General features: G+C 33.9%; 1 protein-coding gene across 1 annotated transcript; it reads left to right on the plus strand.

Annotated features, from left to right (window-relative positions):
* The first annotated feature begins 13,772 nt into the window (after nucleotides 1-13,772).
* LOC131610256 (probable E3 ubiquitin-protein ligase LOG2) lies at nucleotides 13,773-18,568 on the plus strand. The gene is made up of 3 exons (XM_058882149.1): nucleotides 13,773-14,499; nucleotides 17,672-18,167; nucleotides 18,376-18,568. Exons 1-3 carry the CDS (start codon nucleotides 14,012-14,014, stop codon nucleotides 18,484-18,486), a joined length of 1,095 nt encoding a protein of 364 aa, XP_058738132.1. The 5' UTR covers nucleotides 13,773-14,011; the 3' UTR covers nucleotides 18,487-18,568.
* Nucleotides 18,569-19,238: the final 670 nt, after the last annotated feature.

The following is a 19,238-nucleotide window of genomic DNA, read 5'->3' on the forward strand; positions in this document are numbered from 1 at the left end:
ATAACAATTAATTATTCTTTCATGTTGTAATTTAAAATTTACATTATGATATGATGAAATATATGATAATGATTGGTTGACAGTGTAAAATAATATTACATTGTTGATGTATATCTCATTTTCTCTTTTATTAAAATCAATTTTAGAATAAATTTATTAAAACTAATTTCATTTTAAAATTTTTGAATATTTTATATTTTTAGTAATGAAATTTATATATAAGAGAAAAAGATGGTATAAAGATATACTTTTTAATATAAGATTTGAATAGTAAAATTAAAAAGATTTTTTGAATATTAAATTTATAAACCTTAAAGTAATTAGGTCTATATACATGAGTTCTAGTCATAGACAATATTAAAACTAGTCATGTGAGTATTCATCGATAAAAGGAATAAAAGAATAGCTTAAAATTCTTATTAGACTATGAAGTTTCAAATTGAATTAACCGAGGAACAGAATGCATGTGAAGTAAAATAAAGAAGAAAACAACAATGAGATAGAATCTACAAAAGGAAGAGTAACAAGCCTATTACAAACACACATAAAATGACAAATATGACAGTACCTTGTAATAAATGAAATAAAAGACAATTTGAATTTCTCATCAATCATGAAAAATAGTAGTATAAAATAGTAGTATAGTTTTAATCTTAGTACATTCATACATTACTTTAAATATTTGAAAGCTAAGTAATAGAGACTATTCTCCACAAGATTCTTATTATAAAAAATTTGCAGCTTTATTTACAACTTTCTGGTTCTACGTCAGAGATTCATGTCTATTAGGGAGTTCTTCTCTCTTTAGTCACATTGTGAATACATGTGATTTTAAAATTTTGTTTTTTTTATTTTTTATTTATAGAATGAATGTTTCCATTCATGTTAGCACAACAAATAATTTTTTTTAACCACTCTACTAATTATGATTAATAAAATATTTTAATAAATTTTGTCAATTTTAAAATTAAAATAATCATTTTAAAAAAAATTGTCAATTGAAAATATTTCAAATTTTACATTGGTTGAGCTAAAATCTTAAAAGAGTTTATATCGAATGACATTTTTCACACATTACAAGTAGCTTTTTGAAATATGAATTAGATAACCTCTAATATAATATTAGGGTCTATCAATCCGACCTTGAATTGTCCACAGGTTAAATCTACACATTAAACTCAAAAGATGACCAAGTGTAGAGAGTGTATTGAAAATTTTTTAAGTTCAATGTTGGTTGAAAATATACCTTGAAAAACATTTATATAGATCAACATCCTCACTTTAAAAAAAATTTAAGTGTGTGTTTAGATCTAGATTGATAAAAATTATTTTTAAAATAATTGATTATGTAAAATTAATATTTATTAAAAATAAATTAAATTTAAAATAATTTATATTCAAATATATTTATATAATATTGAGTTTAAAACTTCGATTTAAAAGCATGGTTAATCTTAAAAGGTATAAATTCTAACTTTAATTAAAATAATTGTTGAAGCAAAATTACACTACTAAAATACGATTAAAATATGTCAAAATAAATTTAAAGTGTGTCATAGATAGGGATGAAAATAAGTTAGGATGAGATATATTTGTCAAATCTAAATTCGATTGTTAAAAATATTAAAACTTAAGTTTAGTATATACTCTGTTATAGAATTATTTTTAAATTTGAGTCTAATTTTTTCAAAGCTTTGATTAGCCTGTCATCCTATATAAAAATCTATTTTATTTAAAAATGTTTAAATAATTAAATATTTATATAGATTAAAAAACTAAAAGATCAATAATAATGAAAATTTGTTTGCATTAATTTATTTAGTAGCATAAGTTTCGTGAAACTATTTTTTTTAAATAAATTATAAAAACAACTTATGATGTTGTTCGAAAGATATTATCAACCTATTTTCATATGTTCTTTAAAATAATTAAAATTTATTTTTGTATTTTAATTTAAATAATAATAATAATAATAATAAATTTTATTTATTTATTTAAATAGTCTGATTAATTAAACTTTAAAAAAAATAAATTAAGCGTGAGACACAATCTCTATAATAAAATAGACTTATAAAAAAATTTAAACAACTTTATTAAAGAAAATCTAATCTAAAAACCCACTAAACCCAACAAAAAAAAAAACACACAAAAACATTATCCACCATTTATTTTTGTTAGTTTGTCTAACTATTTTCACTCCTACTTGTAACCAAACATAAATTTATTATGTAATTGTTAGTATAAATTATTCTCTCCATCATTTAACTATTTTCACTTAACCAAACATAAATTTATTATGTAATTGTTACTATAAATTATTCTCTCCAATCATTTATTATAAGCCACTTTAAGACTTATGGATATTTATTAAAAAAAATGATTGTAACAATAAATTTTTAAAATATTTGCGTTTTTTTTTACATAATTTATAACAATAAATTTGTTATAAATTACTTTCTCCGTCATTTATTATAAGTCTCTTTAAGACTTTTACGAATATTAAAAGAAGTGATTGTAACAATAAATTTGTTAAGGTATTTCTGTTATTCTTACATAACTATTGTCACTATAAATATTTGTTAATGATATAACAAATTTTTGCAGTTGAGATTTGGTCAGTGATTTTGGATTGGTTAGGGGTAAATAATCTTAATTACCCTATTAATATTTTTGATCATTTCTTGTTGTTTGAGTCTATAGAGAGGAGGACAAAGAAAAATAATAGGATTCTTATTTGGTCATCTATTATGAGAGCTTGTCTTATATAATTCGGTTTTATATAATTCGGTTTTATTCATCTTTTTAGTTTGATACTCCTTGTGCTTACTTTAATACAATCTATTTGCTTATAAAATAAATAAAAATTATTTTCTTTTATAAATATAAATTTAATATAGATATAGCTGGAAAAAATAATTAATACATATACAAGTTTAAAAAGCAACATATAGAAAGGATCTAGATCTTTTTTTTCTATCTTTTTCTACCTTGGAAATCGACATGATAAAAACTTGAGACTTAGCCGTGTATACGATGATCAATCTCATGTTTGAGGTTTAAATTATGTTATGTGTTAACAATATCTATGTTGAGTCAATTTATATAATCTGATGTCTTTTCTCTTGGTACTTTTAAAATTCAAACTAGTAAAAAAATACATTTCAAAATAAATAGACTAATAAAAGTTATAATAAAATATGTTTTTATAATTTTGATAGTTTGAATCACTAATGTGAGCTTGCTGCATCACACATTGAAATAGCAAAAGTAGAACAAGAAATAACACAGAGTGTGGGACAAAAGAGGTAAATATGTTGTTGTTTAGAGAAGTACAGTACTAAAATGTGTGGGAATATAGGAATCTATAGATTCAATCCAAACACTTGTAGACAAATCACTTTGTCAAGACAATACTGACTCACTTGTGCTGCCTTTTATGTTATTATTAACTTTCAAACATTAAGACATCCCTACATATCCATCTCATCCACCACTATACACAATATGCCATTCATTTTCTGTCCCCCTTCTAACCCTATCTCAACATCTAACCCTAACCCTAGCTACCTACTATACCTATCTTCTTTCAACTCTATAAAAGAAGCTCATTCTTCTTCCTTATTGCTTCACATATACAAATGCTCATTAGTTTCTTCTATATGTATACACACAAACACAAATACAAACACTACTCTTATAGATCATTTCTTTCATCAACAATACATGCTAGGAGAGAAACTAGGGTTAACTAAAGGTTACATTTATAATTTGGTGATTTTTTTGTGTAGTACTATCATGCTTGGTATGCCTGGCTCCCTGTATGCCATTTGCGGAGCTCATTAGGTTAATGATTGCCTTAGTGAATGGCGTACCAGGAGCCAAGCATGCTGTGAAAGAGAAGAATCTCAACTGGTTTCTATCTTTTATTATAGTAATATATATCAATTATTCAAATTCAGTTTTAATCTCATATATGTTTCTTATACTATCTTTTTGAGTTTGATTAGCACAGGAGGTTAATGTATGAAGGTTTATCATAAACTGCTCTTGCAGACGTAGACATAATTGGCCAAACTCCGTAAATAAAGATGGTATAGTATACATTTTCTTGTGATTTATGTTTATTACTAGTTGTTGTTTTAACATATAAATTTTATATGATTTTAGAGATAAAAACGCCGGATCTCTAACAAGTTCAACAAGCTTCCGGGTGAATTGATGCATTTGTTTGATCGGGATCTTATCGGCTTTTCAAGAGAGCAAGTGAGAGTAAAGAGATACTTAGAAGTGCACACAATCTTTAGTGAAGTAGAGAATGTTTGGATATGATTAACTTCAGAAAAATTGAGGTTTTGATTAGTCAAGTAGTGTAAAACAAGTCTAGTATATAATGTAAGCCCTGTAACGTGACTAAAAAATAATGTGTTGTTAATCTTCTACTGATATATAGTATAGTGCTTCCCTGTAATTAATGGATGTTCTTTGATATTGTCTGATTGTTGTACTGGATTTCATTCTGAGTTGTTTATTGATGTGACAAATCAGAATGTGTATGAGTTTTCCTTTAAGTAATGAAAATACATAGATTCTTCATGGTTTATGATTTTTGAGTATAAACTAATTATAATCAATTGAATTAATAGAGTGTTTACTTAGGCATAACAGTGAGGAAAGAAGGAAATCAATAAATGAATAAAATTATCAAAATAGTAAGAAAACTAAAATATTGGTTGTATAATAATAATAATAAGATGGATATCAAGATATATTGAGGTTTACCACAACAATCATCGTTTATGATTTAACATTGACTACTTGTTAGCTCATGCCACCTTCCATGAGAGAGACTAAAAAAACTAATCAAAAGGGTCTTTTACCGAAGCATATATATATATATATATATATAAAAATTATATATAACAGAAAGCCTAAACTTCCTAAACTAAAGACTAAAGGAAACGGACCAAAAATTAAAATTAAATGGCATATAAATTAAGTCCTATACGAGGTTCTAGAGACAGTGTGTTGTTTCTTACTTTTCCAACATATTAATGATGTTCCAAGGTAGAATCAAAAACATGTAGTCGATCGCCTTGTCGCATCACATGCTCCCCAATCGAAATCTGTAGCCAGTGAGAATTGTTGAAGAAGATGCTTGGAAAATAAGGCCTTTTGCCAGTTCTGTTTTGATCTAGTGCAGAATTTGTACAGCAGCGTGAAAGTGATCTTCAGTAGGTTTGGATAGAAACTGGCTTAACTGCAAACAACATAACAAATATCAGGGCGAGTATGAGTCAAATACAATAGCTTGCCAATCAAGCTACAAAAAGAAGTGGGGTTAGATAAAAGGGGAGAGGTCGAGTCCGAGGCAAGTTTGTGGCCAGGATCCATGGGAGTGGAAGCAGATTTGGCTTCAAGCAAGCATGCTTCTTATAAAAGATCCAAACTATATTTATGTTGACAAATAGACATGTCAGTTGATGAACGAGCAATTTCAAAGCCTAGGAAATATTTCAAGTTGCCTAGGTCTTTGATGTTGAATTTGGAGTTTAATACTTGCTTTAGAAGGGAGATGTTAGTCATAGCATTTCCAGCTATCATAAGGTCATCAAGTTTGGATTCTGGCCACAGGTGCAACCGATCATGTGTGCCATAGTCATACCTTGTTTCAATCCTTAGTTAGCATTCCTAGAATAACTGTTAAACTCCTTAATGGAACAAACATTACTACTAGCCAAGTTGGCACACTTCAGTTACTTTCTATCTGACTGGTGTGTTATGTATTCTTGAGTTTTTCACAAACCTCGTATCCATCCCTAGATTAACAAAGTCCTTAAAATGTAGAGTCACTTTAATTCTGATTCTTGCATCATACAAGGGACCCTTACCCAGAGGATGATTGGGGCATCTAGACTCCGCCAAGGTCTTTGACCAATCCTACTAATCTTACCCCTCCCCCCATAGAAACAGGCTCAACCATGTCAACACTTTAATCTTTGGCGACATTGTTGTTTCTCATATAAATAAAAAGTTTCCATTGCAGAATTTTTCTAAAAATAATCTACCTTGTGATTCCTGCTATATGGCTAAACAAAAACGTCTCCCTTTTAATAATAGCCAATCTCATGCTTTTAATTTTTTGATATTATTCATATGGACATACGGGGTCCTTATTTTGTTCCTTCTATGCTTGGTTTTAAATACTTTCTCACTATAGATGATGATCCCAATAGGTATTGTTCGAATTTTCTCATGCTTTTCTCATATGTGTTGTGTGTCTAAGAAGTTTATGTTCAAGAACCATGTCTTGGATAATTGGGATGGTCAAAGGATGATCCTGTGTTTGATTACTTGTTGGATCAATTTATTTCTGATTCAAGGAAGTGGGAATGAAGTGGTCTGATATATAGGCTTATGAGGTAGTGGTTTCTTCCGATACAAGAAAAAAATTGTGCCAGTCTAAAGCTTGTGAAGCAAGCAAACTGAAGGTGTAGGTCAAATCCAGTTTGCATGACATCTTAGTCTTCCATAGCGTCACGACTATGTGAGTGGATCAATTATGGTATTATTAAGCAACTAAGTCTGGGTGCTTAGAGGTGTGCTCAAGGAGTTACATCAAGATTGATCTTACATGGTGTAACTAAGTTCAGCAGAAATATGAAGGTGTGACTTCCCATTCTGAGTACGTGAAGTCTGCTTCAGGTGATTTCTTCTGGTTCTCAAGGGTTCATTATCAGCTAGAGCATTATTTATTCATGATAAGGGGAGTTAAGTCTTGTATATGGATTATTGCTTCAATGGTACAATCCTTTGAATCTTGGATTTTGGTCAAGCTTGTGGAGGTTATATACCTTTTATAAGGTGATGATGTCAGACGACATGTCGTGACATAGGAATACCTATGTGTAGTTTGTTCACTTGTAAAGAGCATGTATGACTCTAGCCACAGAGAATTTTCTGGTTGAATCATGGGTACGCACGCTTCTTAGGAGTTCTCTGAGAGACATTGTTTTGAATGGGAGAATTTATTTTTCTCTTCAAGTCTATGTGTGACTCAATGAAGGTCTGGTTCTAGCATGAGATATGTCATGGTGATTTTAACTTCAGGTCACGTAATGGCTCTATACACGGGCTTTCTCTATTGACTGAAGAAGTCTTGGGAATACAAGAGAAGAAAGTCAATGTCTGACAAGATGTCAGGACATTATTCAGGACTTGGCTCCTTCAAGACCAACATGGGAATGTTGTGGACGGTGTAATTAAGAACACGTCAGGAGGGGGTGAAAACGTGCTTGTGCATGCGCATTAATTGAAACTGACATTTTCAGGAGAACTAGTCCATAGTCAATAAAACCATTCAAAAATGACTTGGACGGTGCATATTATTTATGGTTATCCTCCTCAAATAACATTTTCTTTGACCAAGACCATTGTCACAATCAAGGATCGTTAATTTCTAAGTAATTGCCCAACTACTTAAAGAGGTCATTCCTTATCTCTTCTCATTTTGTGTTGTCTCTTTTCTGGATAGGCTTACGGCTTTTATCCGTGTATGGGTCAGCACTGTTTGGGTATGGGTCTGTAACGACTTTCTTTGTCAATTTCTTGGCTAACAAAGGGGGAGAAAAAATATGTTAAGGGGTATGAATTTGAGCTTGTTTTTCCTCTTCCAGCAGAGTTTGTGGGTTTTCAAAGACGTCAAATAGGATGTTCCATCCTGATTCATGCTTGTTTTGTGTCTTGTGATCTGAGTCATGAACACAGTTGTGTCATGTGTTGAGTCACCTAGGGTGGTGTTTGGTTGTCGTTTAGGGGGTCTCTAATGCCGCTTAATGGGTCTCTTATGTCCTCTGGAAGAATTATCCATCATTATAAAGAAATGGGTAATTTCATTAGTGGCAAGAATTAGCTTTTCGGTTGAGGGGGAGTGTCTGTTATCTTCTTCCAAATGTATAGCAAATGACTTCAGGAATTTCTACTCCTTTCTTGAGGTTGGTGGACTATGGTGATGATTTGGTTGGAGGTGGTTGGACTGTTGTGTAAAGATGTCAAACATGAAGTCCTGAGAACCTTCATATGATTGAGCTGAAGATAAACTCTCAGGCATTTAAGTCTGCTGCTAAAGCCTCAAGTTAAGAATTGATATTGAGGAGTGCATGAGTACTGTTGGGGCCTTGCTTGCTGGACTTCTGGTCTTTTTTTGTTTGTGTATTTTGTTTTGTTTCTAAAATCTAAATTATAATATGTTAATTTTTTTTAGCCAAAATTTTCCAAATGGGGAGATTGTTAATTCTCTGATTGAATGATTGACATAAATTTTAGTAACACAAATTAGACAACATGTTAAATAGGATGTTCCAACTAGTAGAAAATTTATGTCGAATAGAATATTTTATCAACTGCAACTGAAGAAACATGTCGAGAAATATGTCTTATGCAAAGATCATCCGACATCGTGACTGTGTGCAAAGCTGGGCCTTTGGAATATGTTTGGGTTGTTACATATGCGCAATATTTTGGGAATATTATGCGATCCAATGTGGTGTTAAATTTGAGGATAAAAGATTTTATCTTTTTTGAAGATGTATTCATAGTTTCTAAATATGGAGAATATTTTAGAAACTAATTATTATATACATATTTTTATGGAGAATCTTGTGCAGTTTTTTAGCAGTGTCCTTGCTGCGTTTTGAAGCTCATATCTAGTTCAGATGTGTGCTTTAAATAGAAGACTACAAACCTAATTGATGAGCAGAACTTACGGGGAATAGATTGTTTGTGTGTTAATTGTGAGCCTCTCTAATATCATATTTATAGAAGAGTTGGATGTTATCATTGAGTTGTAAGTTCAATCATGCATTCATAAGCTGTTAAGTATTGAATGTATGTATGTCACTTAGGTATCATTGATACAGGAATCTAAGTGTGTGTTGCTTTTGTTTCAAGCTATTGTTCTTGATCAAAGCTTTTAAGCAAGATCAAGTACTCTTTTGATTATGGGGTTCTTAATCTAGTATCACTTGTAATTGAAGATTGAGGTAAAGGGTCGTCAATATCAGTAATTGATATTGTTATTATGAGACATCACTACGATGATTGGAAGTGAGAGGGGTTTCTCTTATCTAGGAAGTTCTTAGGTAGAAGTTGCATTGGATAGGGATTAAGTGAGAAGTTGTAAACCTGAGGTTGTTTAGCTTTGACTTGATACTACTGATAGTGGATTTCCTTTCTGGCTTGGTAGCCCCCAGAGTAGGTGTTGTTGTACACCGAACTGGGTTAACAATTTTGTGTGTTCAGTTACCTTCCATCTTGTTTTTACATCATGTTTACCTTGTCATTGTATGTTGTTCAGAGATCAATGTCTCGACATCTATTAGGACATATGAGATATGTATACCAGAATTTCAAATAAGAATCGGACTCCAAATTAATCATTTTAACTTTTTCCAAACCAAGCATTGTCCCTTAGAGTGTGTTTGGATGAGGTAATAGAAAATTTTAATGGAATTTAAAATTCAAAGCAATTCAAATGATTCAATTGAAATCCATTCATTTTAAATTTTTGGGGTCATTTTTTATAAAATATAAATTTTTTGGACCAAAAAAAAAATGAAAAGTAGGGACCAAATGGTAATTTTTAAAAATTTGAAGGACCAAATTGTAATTTTAAAAATTATTAAGGACCAATTTGCAAATTTTAAAAAAAAATTAGGGTCAATTTTATAATTTTGGAAAATATGAGAACCAATTTGCAAAATTTGAAGAAATAATAGTTACAAATATTATGGAGTATGAAGGAATTTCAAATTCTTTGGTTTTAGGTGTCATTTTAAAATGATTAAATTTAACATAAATAAAATACTCCATAAATTTCCATCATTTTAACAATTCTTCATTTTTGTATCCAAACAATAAATTTTGTGCAAATCATTTTGAGTTCCCTCAAAACATTACATTACCTCATTAAAATGCTTCATCCAAACACACTCTTAGAGTATTAGGAATCGGTGGTATAACGTCTTACATTACACTAGATCAATATCTTTTATAGTCACTCACATATTTAGAGACGAGAATCACTGTGTGAATAAATTAGCTAACATCGATTTATATGTACAAAAATTTAAATGGTGAGAAGTATTTCATAGGGACCATAATAGAATTTACCGGAAATCCTATTGGTTTTTCCTTTTATAGAGTTTTGTATTGAAGGGTTTTGGTTTGATCCCCAATCTTTGTCTAAATGTAACTATATCTTCTTTTTATATTTTTATTGGTGGAATTTGACCATCTTTTGCCAAAAATAAAAAATAAAAAAAATTCTGAAACCAATATCTTTTTATTTGTGCAAAATATAAAGAGAAACTCTTACCATACCCCTTGTATATCTCACACACCATGTGAGTTGCCTAAAATATCCTCCTGTTTCGTAGATGTACCTCTAGAAGCATTTTTTTGTTTAACGTTGTTTTGTTCCGTAGATGTACATACGAAAGCTTTCGTAGATGCATCTGCGAAAGCATTTGGTGTTATATTCTCCCCATTCTTCACTTTCTCATTTCAAAACTCTCACTTTCTTTCGACCTTAAAAATCAAACTTCCAAACAAGTTGTTTTCTTCCTCTTGAGTTCAGCCAATAACGTCAAGATCAACTACCAACACATTCCAACAAGTTCTAAACTCCATTTAATTAGTAAGTTTTCAATGTTTCAAGTTATTTTAGAGTTTTTGAAATATAGATTGAATTCGATTATTAGGTGTAGAAATGATTGAGTAGTGTAAGAAATATGGTTTAGAGATAATGTAGGTATTGTTTCAAGTGTAAAATGGACGATCAATCCATTAAAAAGGGTGTTTTAACCCTGTGCAACAGTGACCAGACACCATTGTTGAGTTTTGGGGGTTTCAGAACCTTCCGTAGATGCATCTACGAATGAGTGGAATGTTGGGTCATTCCGTAGATGCACCTACGGAAGAAACCCATTTTTTGAAATGTAAGATACTTCTGTAGATGCATCTACGGAAGGTTCTGATAATTTTTTCTTTCTTTCTCTTGTTATAACTACCTACTAACTTACTCGATTTTATTATATCACAATGCATATATTATGGTCGACCATCTAGATCACATTATACATGGGTGGACTTCACAACATGCATACGTGCGGTGTGAACGAATGTGTGTAGTATCACAAGTGACAGATGGAGATACCGTTTCAGCTGATGTACCTGATACACCCGTTCTAGCCGGGCCTTCTCCATCTATTCTAGTCGACGGACCTTCTCCGTCCGTTCCAGTTGAGAAGCCTACTCAATCTACTACTGTATCACAGAGGCCTTGGGATGATGCTGAGGGTTCGTCACAGATGCCCTCCGCCGGCAGCATCGACGGGGAAATTCTACTACATCTATGCATGTGCCAATGACAGATGCTGCAGGATCTTTGGTGCCACCTGCCGAGCTACGCGAGGATGATCCGGTGCCGGAACCTATGTGGTACCCGGGGGGTCCTGTAAATGCGTCCTTATTGACACTGTATGCAGATCATTTGGGTAGGCATATATGAGAGAGGGAGGTAAATTTTCTTTGTTTATTACTTATTATTATTTTTATTCAGTTTATGACTTTGCTTGAAGGTAACCATTTTTCTGGAAAATTTTAGGAAAGGGATGCACTCACACAACCTGACGAGCCATGGTTTCAGGATGCACTCGCAGCTTCTGGTCTGAGGGACCTCTGCATGGTCAACTTCTAGACAATTCATAACGGGATGCTGATGGCATTTGCGGAGAGGTGGCATCAAGAGACCTCGTCCTTTCATCTTCCTCACGGTGAGATTACCATCACTTTGGACGACATTACATGCCTCCTATCTACCTACCAGGGGTACCCTCCTTAGTCACGGTAGGCTGACGAAGGGGGAAGCGATGGAGATACTGATTGAGGAGCTGGGAGCTGGTCCTGCTGATGCGCTTGAGGAGGTGGAAAGGACGCGCAGGGTGCACGTGAGGTTTCACACCTTGCAGCGGATATATGATGAAGAGCTTCTTGCGACACATCAGGCTGCTGGTGACGAGGCAGAGCTGGATATACACAGAGAGCGGGTGCTGAGATGTTACTTACTATATTTGATAGGCACTTAGCTCTTTGTGGACACAAGCTCGACGTACACAGACGTCGTTTACCTAACGTACTTATCGTACATCGGAGGTGTCTATGAGTACAACTGGGGAGCGGCTACACTGGTGTACACCTACCATAGACTCAGAGAGGGATGCTGAAGGCAAGGACTGTGGCTGGAAGATGTACCCTTTTAGTGGTAACAATCTTATATCCTTCTACATTTTCTCAAAGTTAATTATATATATTTGTGATAGTATGTTTGATCACCGTGTTTTTTTCCAGGGTTGGACACTACAGAACTTCCCTGATATTATATGTTGGGGAGAGGTGTCGGGTTACACTAAGGACATGCTGTGTGTCAGAGTCTTCGCCCCCTCAGAGGGAACCAGGTGTCGGATCCTTGCAGGCGCTGTCTTGACCGCATGGCTGCTGAGGACATCCACTACGACTGCTACGCTGATCACCGTGAAACGGTTTTGTTTGATGAGATCGCACTATATTCTGGATGGTTGGTTGCCAGTTTGACCATCATTATTCGTTATCTTATGGAGCGCGTCATGCGTCAGTTCGGCTACCAGCAGACGATACCTCGCCCCCTTCTAACTCCGCGTTCCTATCGCCATGACCCGTAGGCATCTAGATGAGGTCTTTGCACACTGGGAGCACCACATGGTTCCTGTCGAGGCTCGGGCGACCACATCAGAGAGGAACTGGAGCTGCATCGAGGGGTACATCACCTGGTATTACAGAGTGTCACACCCATACATGCTTCCCACCGCACCTGGATCACCGTCCAGACCAGCTCACGAGGAGATTTTGCAGACTCAGATGGATCACACTCAGGATGTTCTTCCTCGGTATCGTGAGATATCTGACATGGCGCGGGCAGGCATTGCCGATAGTTTATTTTCTGAGGGGTCTGTTGGCTTTCATCTAGTAGAGAGTATCATTAGGGTGGCTGAGGAGGCATTTTTGTACCGTAGAAACCGTGTTAGGACATGTAGGACACTCGACGGTAGAGGCAGAGTAGCAAGCACACGGTGCGGTGGACGCAAAGGCGGAGGCGGCACCAGAGGCAGTTGAGAGACGCATGATGATGTCCGATACTCACAATAGTGATGTCTGTGATTTATTTGATATATGTATTTTGATTTCATCTATGTACGAGGTTTTGATATATGTATTTGTCATTATTGGTCGTTGATTTATACAATATATTTTTTTTGGTGTACTATTTACTATTGCGTTTAAATTGCATTACTTTAATTTACTGTAATTGGGTTTTTCATTGTTATTATAAAAATTGAGTTTTTGAGTGAAATGTATGTCATTTGAAAATATATCAGACTGTTTCGTAGGTGCATATACGAAACACTCTATTTTAACACGTTCAGTAGATATACCTAAAAAAACAAATTTGTTTAAAAAAAAAAATTTGAAAATGCATCTACAGCAAAATTGAAGTTTTGTCGGGGGTTAAAATTCAAGTGGATTGAGATTTTCTGAATATAAAACCGGCGGGGTAAAGTAGTGTTTTGTTGGAAAAATCATAACTGTAAAACACTCACCAAAATTTCAATTAATTAATTAATTAATTAACTAATATAATTAATTAAAATTAAAAAAATAAAAATAAAGAAAAAGCGTTCAAAATCGAATTCATCAATGGCGTTTCTCCTGAGTGGAGATATACGCAAACCCCATTATACCCACCACCACCATCATTCCTTTCCTCCATTCTTTTTTATTCTCTCTTTTTAATCCTTTCACTTTCACAATTTCATTTTCATTTTTATTCCTTTTTCAGCTTTTGATTTCTCCAAAACCATAACCTATATGCAAAAGGAGAATCAATTCTGAATTAGGGCTTTTTCATCCCTTCTCCACCATGGGAAACATCTCTAGCAACGGTTCCAACAACCGTCGCCGCCACGGTCCCGCTTCCCGGAGAACTCACCCGCCGCCACCACCTCCGGTAACACCTCAACCCGAAATTGCCACGCATCAATTTATCTATCCCGGTGCCCCGCCGTACCCGAACCCGAACCCTCCTATGCATTATCCTCAGTATCATTATCCTGGCTATTATCCACCACAGCCGGTACCTATGCCTCATCATCATCAACAGCATCCTCAACATCCTCATCATCATCAGCAACAGCATCCTCATCCGCATATGGACCCTGATTGGGCTTCCCGGTATTACCCTTGTGGACCGGTGATGAATCAGCCTGCTCCGTTTGTTGAGCATCAGAAAGCTGTTACTATAAGGAATGATGTTAATATTAAGAAGGAGACTCTTTCGATTTCGCCCGATGAGGAAAACGCTGGGTTCTTCCTCGTTTCTTTTACATTTGATGCCACCATTTCTGGGAGGTTTGTTTTCTTCTTATTCTATTTAATGAATGCATTATTTTAGTCTTTTTGCTTTTTGATTGTTGATGTAATTTTAGTTTTTCATATTTTAGCATTGTATGTTGTTGTGTTTAGCTGACAATTTGGAAAACATGGTTGTTCTGGTATGGATATTGGCTTTAGAACTGTATTGTTTCATTATAAAGTCTATATAGGTTGAGCTTGGTATGGTAGAAGTAGAGAACACTAGAATAGGAGTGGACATGATATGAGATTGAGAAAGTGATAGATGTTTTGGTGTGGTTGAATTCACGGAACAGAAAAAGGACAGATTAATCTGTTATGTTTGGTTCCGTTTTGTTCACATGCTAAATGTTAGTTGAAGAATTTCATGTTGTCAAAGTAAGGGTTGGAGTTATTGTTATTTGTCTTTTATTGTAAGTTTGATTTAAGAATGGATGAGGAGCCATGAAAAAGGAGAAAGTGGTTATGTCCAGAATAGTTTACTGTCTTTTTGTGGGTTTTATGCAGTTGGAAGTATTGGGGGGTGGTTTACCATAATTAGCATCATCTTTAATTTTGAATGAACTTCATTTTCTACCCTTAATCTTAGAATAAATCAGTTTGCAACATAAGGACTAACTAAGTAAAATCTTGGAATTACGTTGAGTCGCCATTTGACTCGAACCGAGAATGAAACTATGTGTTGTAGGTTTATGTTTAATGCATGGTGAGTGGGCTGCTATACGGGGAAGCAAACAGCCACTAAGACATAATTTTATAAGCACTACAAATGTCATATCTTCTAGGCGATATGGAACTAAACCCAACCCCTCAAGTCGGCACAATACGTTGTACTGCTACAATAAAAGCAGATAAAGTTGCCCAATAACAAGCTGCTGGGTTGCCACAATTTCCAACAATATCTTTTGTCATTCATATTGAAATTCTGATTTGGTTGTTTGGCAAATAGAATTGTTGGAAGAGTATGGTGGCACTTTTATTCATCCCAATTACTAAAAATATGGCTAGATAGTAGCAAAACAATAGTGATTTTTATACTATATTTCAAGACATGGTTGTCAAACGATCATGTCAACTCATAGAATTGAATTGAATATTGCTATTAGAATCTGTTAGAGGGGAAAGCTACACCGCTATAGTATATTGGGGATTGCTATAGAAAATCTTTAAGGTGATATATCACATACAACCTTAAATTAATTGAAGAGTCAAGTCATAAATCAAATAACAAAAGAAAAGTTGCTGACTATACAAAGTTGGCAGAAAAAATGGCCAGTTACACTAAGTTAAGGTAGTGAGTCATTAGAATAAATTAGGATCCATCATAGTAAACCAGGATTCATCATTATGAACTGGAATTCAAGATGAGCTTCGTGTCTAAAATTGATGCACTAGGGATTTGTATGGATTTAGTTGAGTTTTTGAATCAAGATATGACTCGCATGTATATTAAGATGTTGATCTCTACAGTCAACCGTGGTGGCGGAGCGCTACGCAAAACGGTGTTGCAGTGTGGATTAGGGTTGCAGCATAATCACAGAAGCCAAAGCTCAATCGTCTCATAAAATCCACTCCTGTTATTTAATTACGAAAAATAAAAATACTCCGTTTTAAACCGTTTAGGGTTATTTTTAATTCTTTTTTTGGTTATACTTGTCTCTATTTAAATGTGTAATGCTTTATTATAATATATAATAAAAAGGCCTCATCATCTTTCTTTCTTCTCCGACATCCCACAACCTCTTTTTTTCTTTCTTCTCCAAAAGCCTTTCTTTTTAGTGAGTTCAATTCTCTGCGACACCTCTTTTTTCTCAGCAGAGTGAGTTCTTTCCTTCTTGCCACTGATTCCACTGTTCTCTGCAACCAGTCTTCTCCATGTTCCGTTCTTCTCCTCCAAAATTCATTTCCCCTGTTTTTCTGTTTATACTCAAACAGTCCACTTCCTCTCTATTATGGCATCATCTTAGTCTCAGCCAACACGATCAACACCATTTAAGAAATCACTTGGATGTATTTAAATGCTTGGATGTTTTATTTTGAGCCTTGGAGGCTAGAACTTATTTCCTTTTTTTGCTTTATATTATGTTTGAGTATCATGTCTTATTTTGCTGTTTGATTTATATTATATTTGAAATATTAGTGTAATGAACTTTGATTATTAGTTACTAAATGCATGTTTAACTTTGATGTTATAGTCTTCATAAGTGTAGTGCTTGTATTGTTTCCCTAGGCGAGGCTCGATGTAGCAGCAGCCATACCCTGCTACACCGCTATAGCATTTTGAGGATTGGCTGCTACGCTATGCTATCTGCTACTGACTACATAGATACTGATAACCATCTTGACCTGATAGTTCCTAGCTTAAATAAAGTCATAAACCAAAATATATGAACAAACCCATATTGCAATATGCAATGAACCCAACATGCCTATGAGTTAAAATGTTGAAATGTTGAATATGCTCTCTGCATATAGTAAATCATGTATACATACTAGCTAGATGTTTTAACATTACTTTTGTATTATGCAACTATTAAGAGTTTATGATTCAAGCCTAGAGATTTCAAGAATTACGTGAATTCTTGAGTATTACACTATGTTTTAAGGTATATGTAGAAGCACGCCTACTTTTTCTCTATGAAGTATCCAAATTATTGATTCAATTAACATAGATTTCACTTATTCTTTTTGCCATCATTGCTTTAGTAACTAACTTTTGTGTTTTACACTTGTGGAAATATCAGCAAAATATTATCAACAAGAGAAATGTTAACAACACTCTTGTTACACATTCTGCAACACACTCCATGTAATTGCTTTATTTTTAAAAAACCAATACATTTTAAAAAAGATTATCAATTTATGAGACAAGGGAGTTGACTTTGTAAAAAATAGACCAATTACATGAAAATGTAGAAGAGTATAATTTCTTCTGGCATTTGACTACTTATCGCTCTTTGCTCTCATATATTAAGGGGCATTCTATAAGCTGGAAGCAACTAAATGTATATCAGTTTAGTCACATGTTTGATATTTTAGTAATTCTGATTCTCTGAATGCTAATTGACATGTCTGTGTGATTGTCATCAAATCATAATGATGATTATGGATGTGGACATTCTTACTTTGGTTGTTCTAAAGGTTTTATTTCCTTGTGTCTATTTGACAGCATCACCATATTTTTCTTTGCCAAAGAAGATGAAGGCTGCATCCTCACACCGACCAAGGAAAACCTTCTTGCACCTGTAACTATACAATTCCAGCAAGGTCTTGGACAGAAGTTTAGACAGCAAGCTGGAACTGGTATTAACTTTTCAACGTTTGAGGAGTCAGATTTATTGAAGGTGGGTGACATGGATGTATACCCTTTGGCAGTGAAGGCAGAGGCATCCTCTAATAATCACGATGAATCAAATGAAACTGTGGCAACTGGCAACACAAACTCTCAGATAACTCAAGCGGTGTTCGAAAAGGAAAAAGGAGAATTCCGGGTAAAAGTTGTTAAGCAGATCTTGTCGGTGAATGGAATGCGGTATGAACTGCAGGAGATATATGGTATTGGAAATTCAGTGGAGAGTGGCGTGGATGACAACGACCAAGGAAAAGAGTGCGTGATCTGCTTGTCGGAGCCTCGTGACACAATTGTTCATCCCTGCCGACATATGGTATATGCAGCATCCTTTTTTTAATGTATTTTTTCTTTGATTAGGTCATTAAATGGTACTGATGTTAGTAATCAATATCAATATTTTTCATGAAAATCTGTTCAATCTTAGGTTCTTAGCAAACTCATGATCATTGTCAAATTTAACAATTGAAAACTGCTTATTTGGTCCTTGACATTCTTTGGATGGATTCTACTCTTTTTCGCAGTGCATGTGCAGCGGATGTGCGAAGGTTTTGAGGTTCCAGACAAATAGATGCCCGATTTGCAGACAACCAGTTGAGAGGCTTTTGGAGATAAAGGTAGGGACTGAGGAGTAAAGAAGATACATACATTGTTAACTCTATAAACTTCTTGTACAGCCCAACTGTAATAATAATACTTTTCCCTGGTTTCTTTTCATTTTTCATGGTTTCTCCCTCACTTTTTCTTGTTTTTCGAATGAGAAGAAAAAAAAAGAAGGAAAATGGAATTATATATACGACACTTGGTTTTAACATCAGGCTTATTGAACATGAAATTGTACACGACAATGACTCCAACAAACTTGTTTGTCTTTGTGTTTAGATTGCTTCAATTTTCTCTTGGGATCACTTTTAATCAAGGTATCATAAATTGAAGAAATCAAAGCGTTAAGTTGAAGAATCATAAGATTTGTAATAAAAATGTTACTAACATGAGTCCATTGATTGATAAGAATGATTAACATGATGCAGAACAAAACATTATAGAGAACATTGGATCAAGGTATTGCATTTATTGAATCTCTTGGAAGAAGTAGCATTTTTTTTCAGATTTGATTCTCTACAGAAGGCCATTGCAACAAGTGTTTCATGGTGAACCATGTTTTAGAAACATTAGATCAGATAATCTCAAATGATACTATTTTATGTGGCTCACTGTTGTCTTTCATGTGACGTGGTCTTAAAAAAGAAAGATTATCATTTGCTTGAGTAGCACATGTGATAGGATATGGGCGTAAAAATCATATAGATTTTTATTCTGATTCTCTTTGTTTGGGGAGGGAGGAGCAAAGTTGCAGAATAATGTAGTAGTGGGGCAAAGGAGCCAT

Source organism: Vicia villosa, linkage group LG6 (genome assembly GCF_029867415.1).
Source record: "Vicia villosa cultivar HV-30 ecotype Madison, WI linkage group LG6, Vvil1.0, whole genome shotgun sequence".
NCBI classification, from domain to species: Eukaryota; Viridiplantae; Streptophyta; class Magnoliopsida; order Fabales; family Fabaceae; genus Vicia; species Vicia villosa.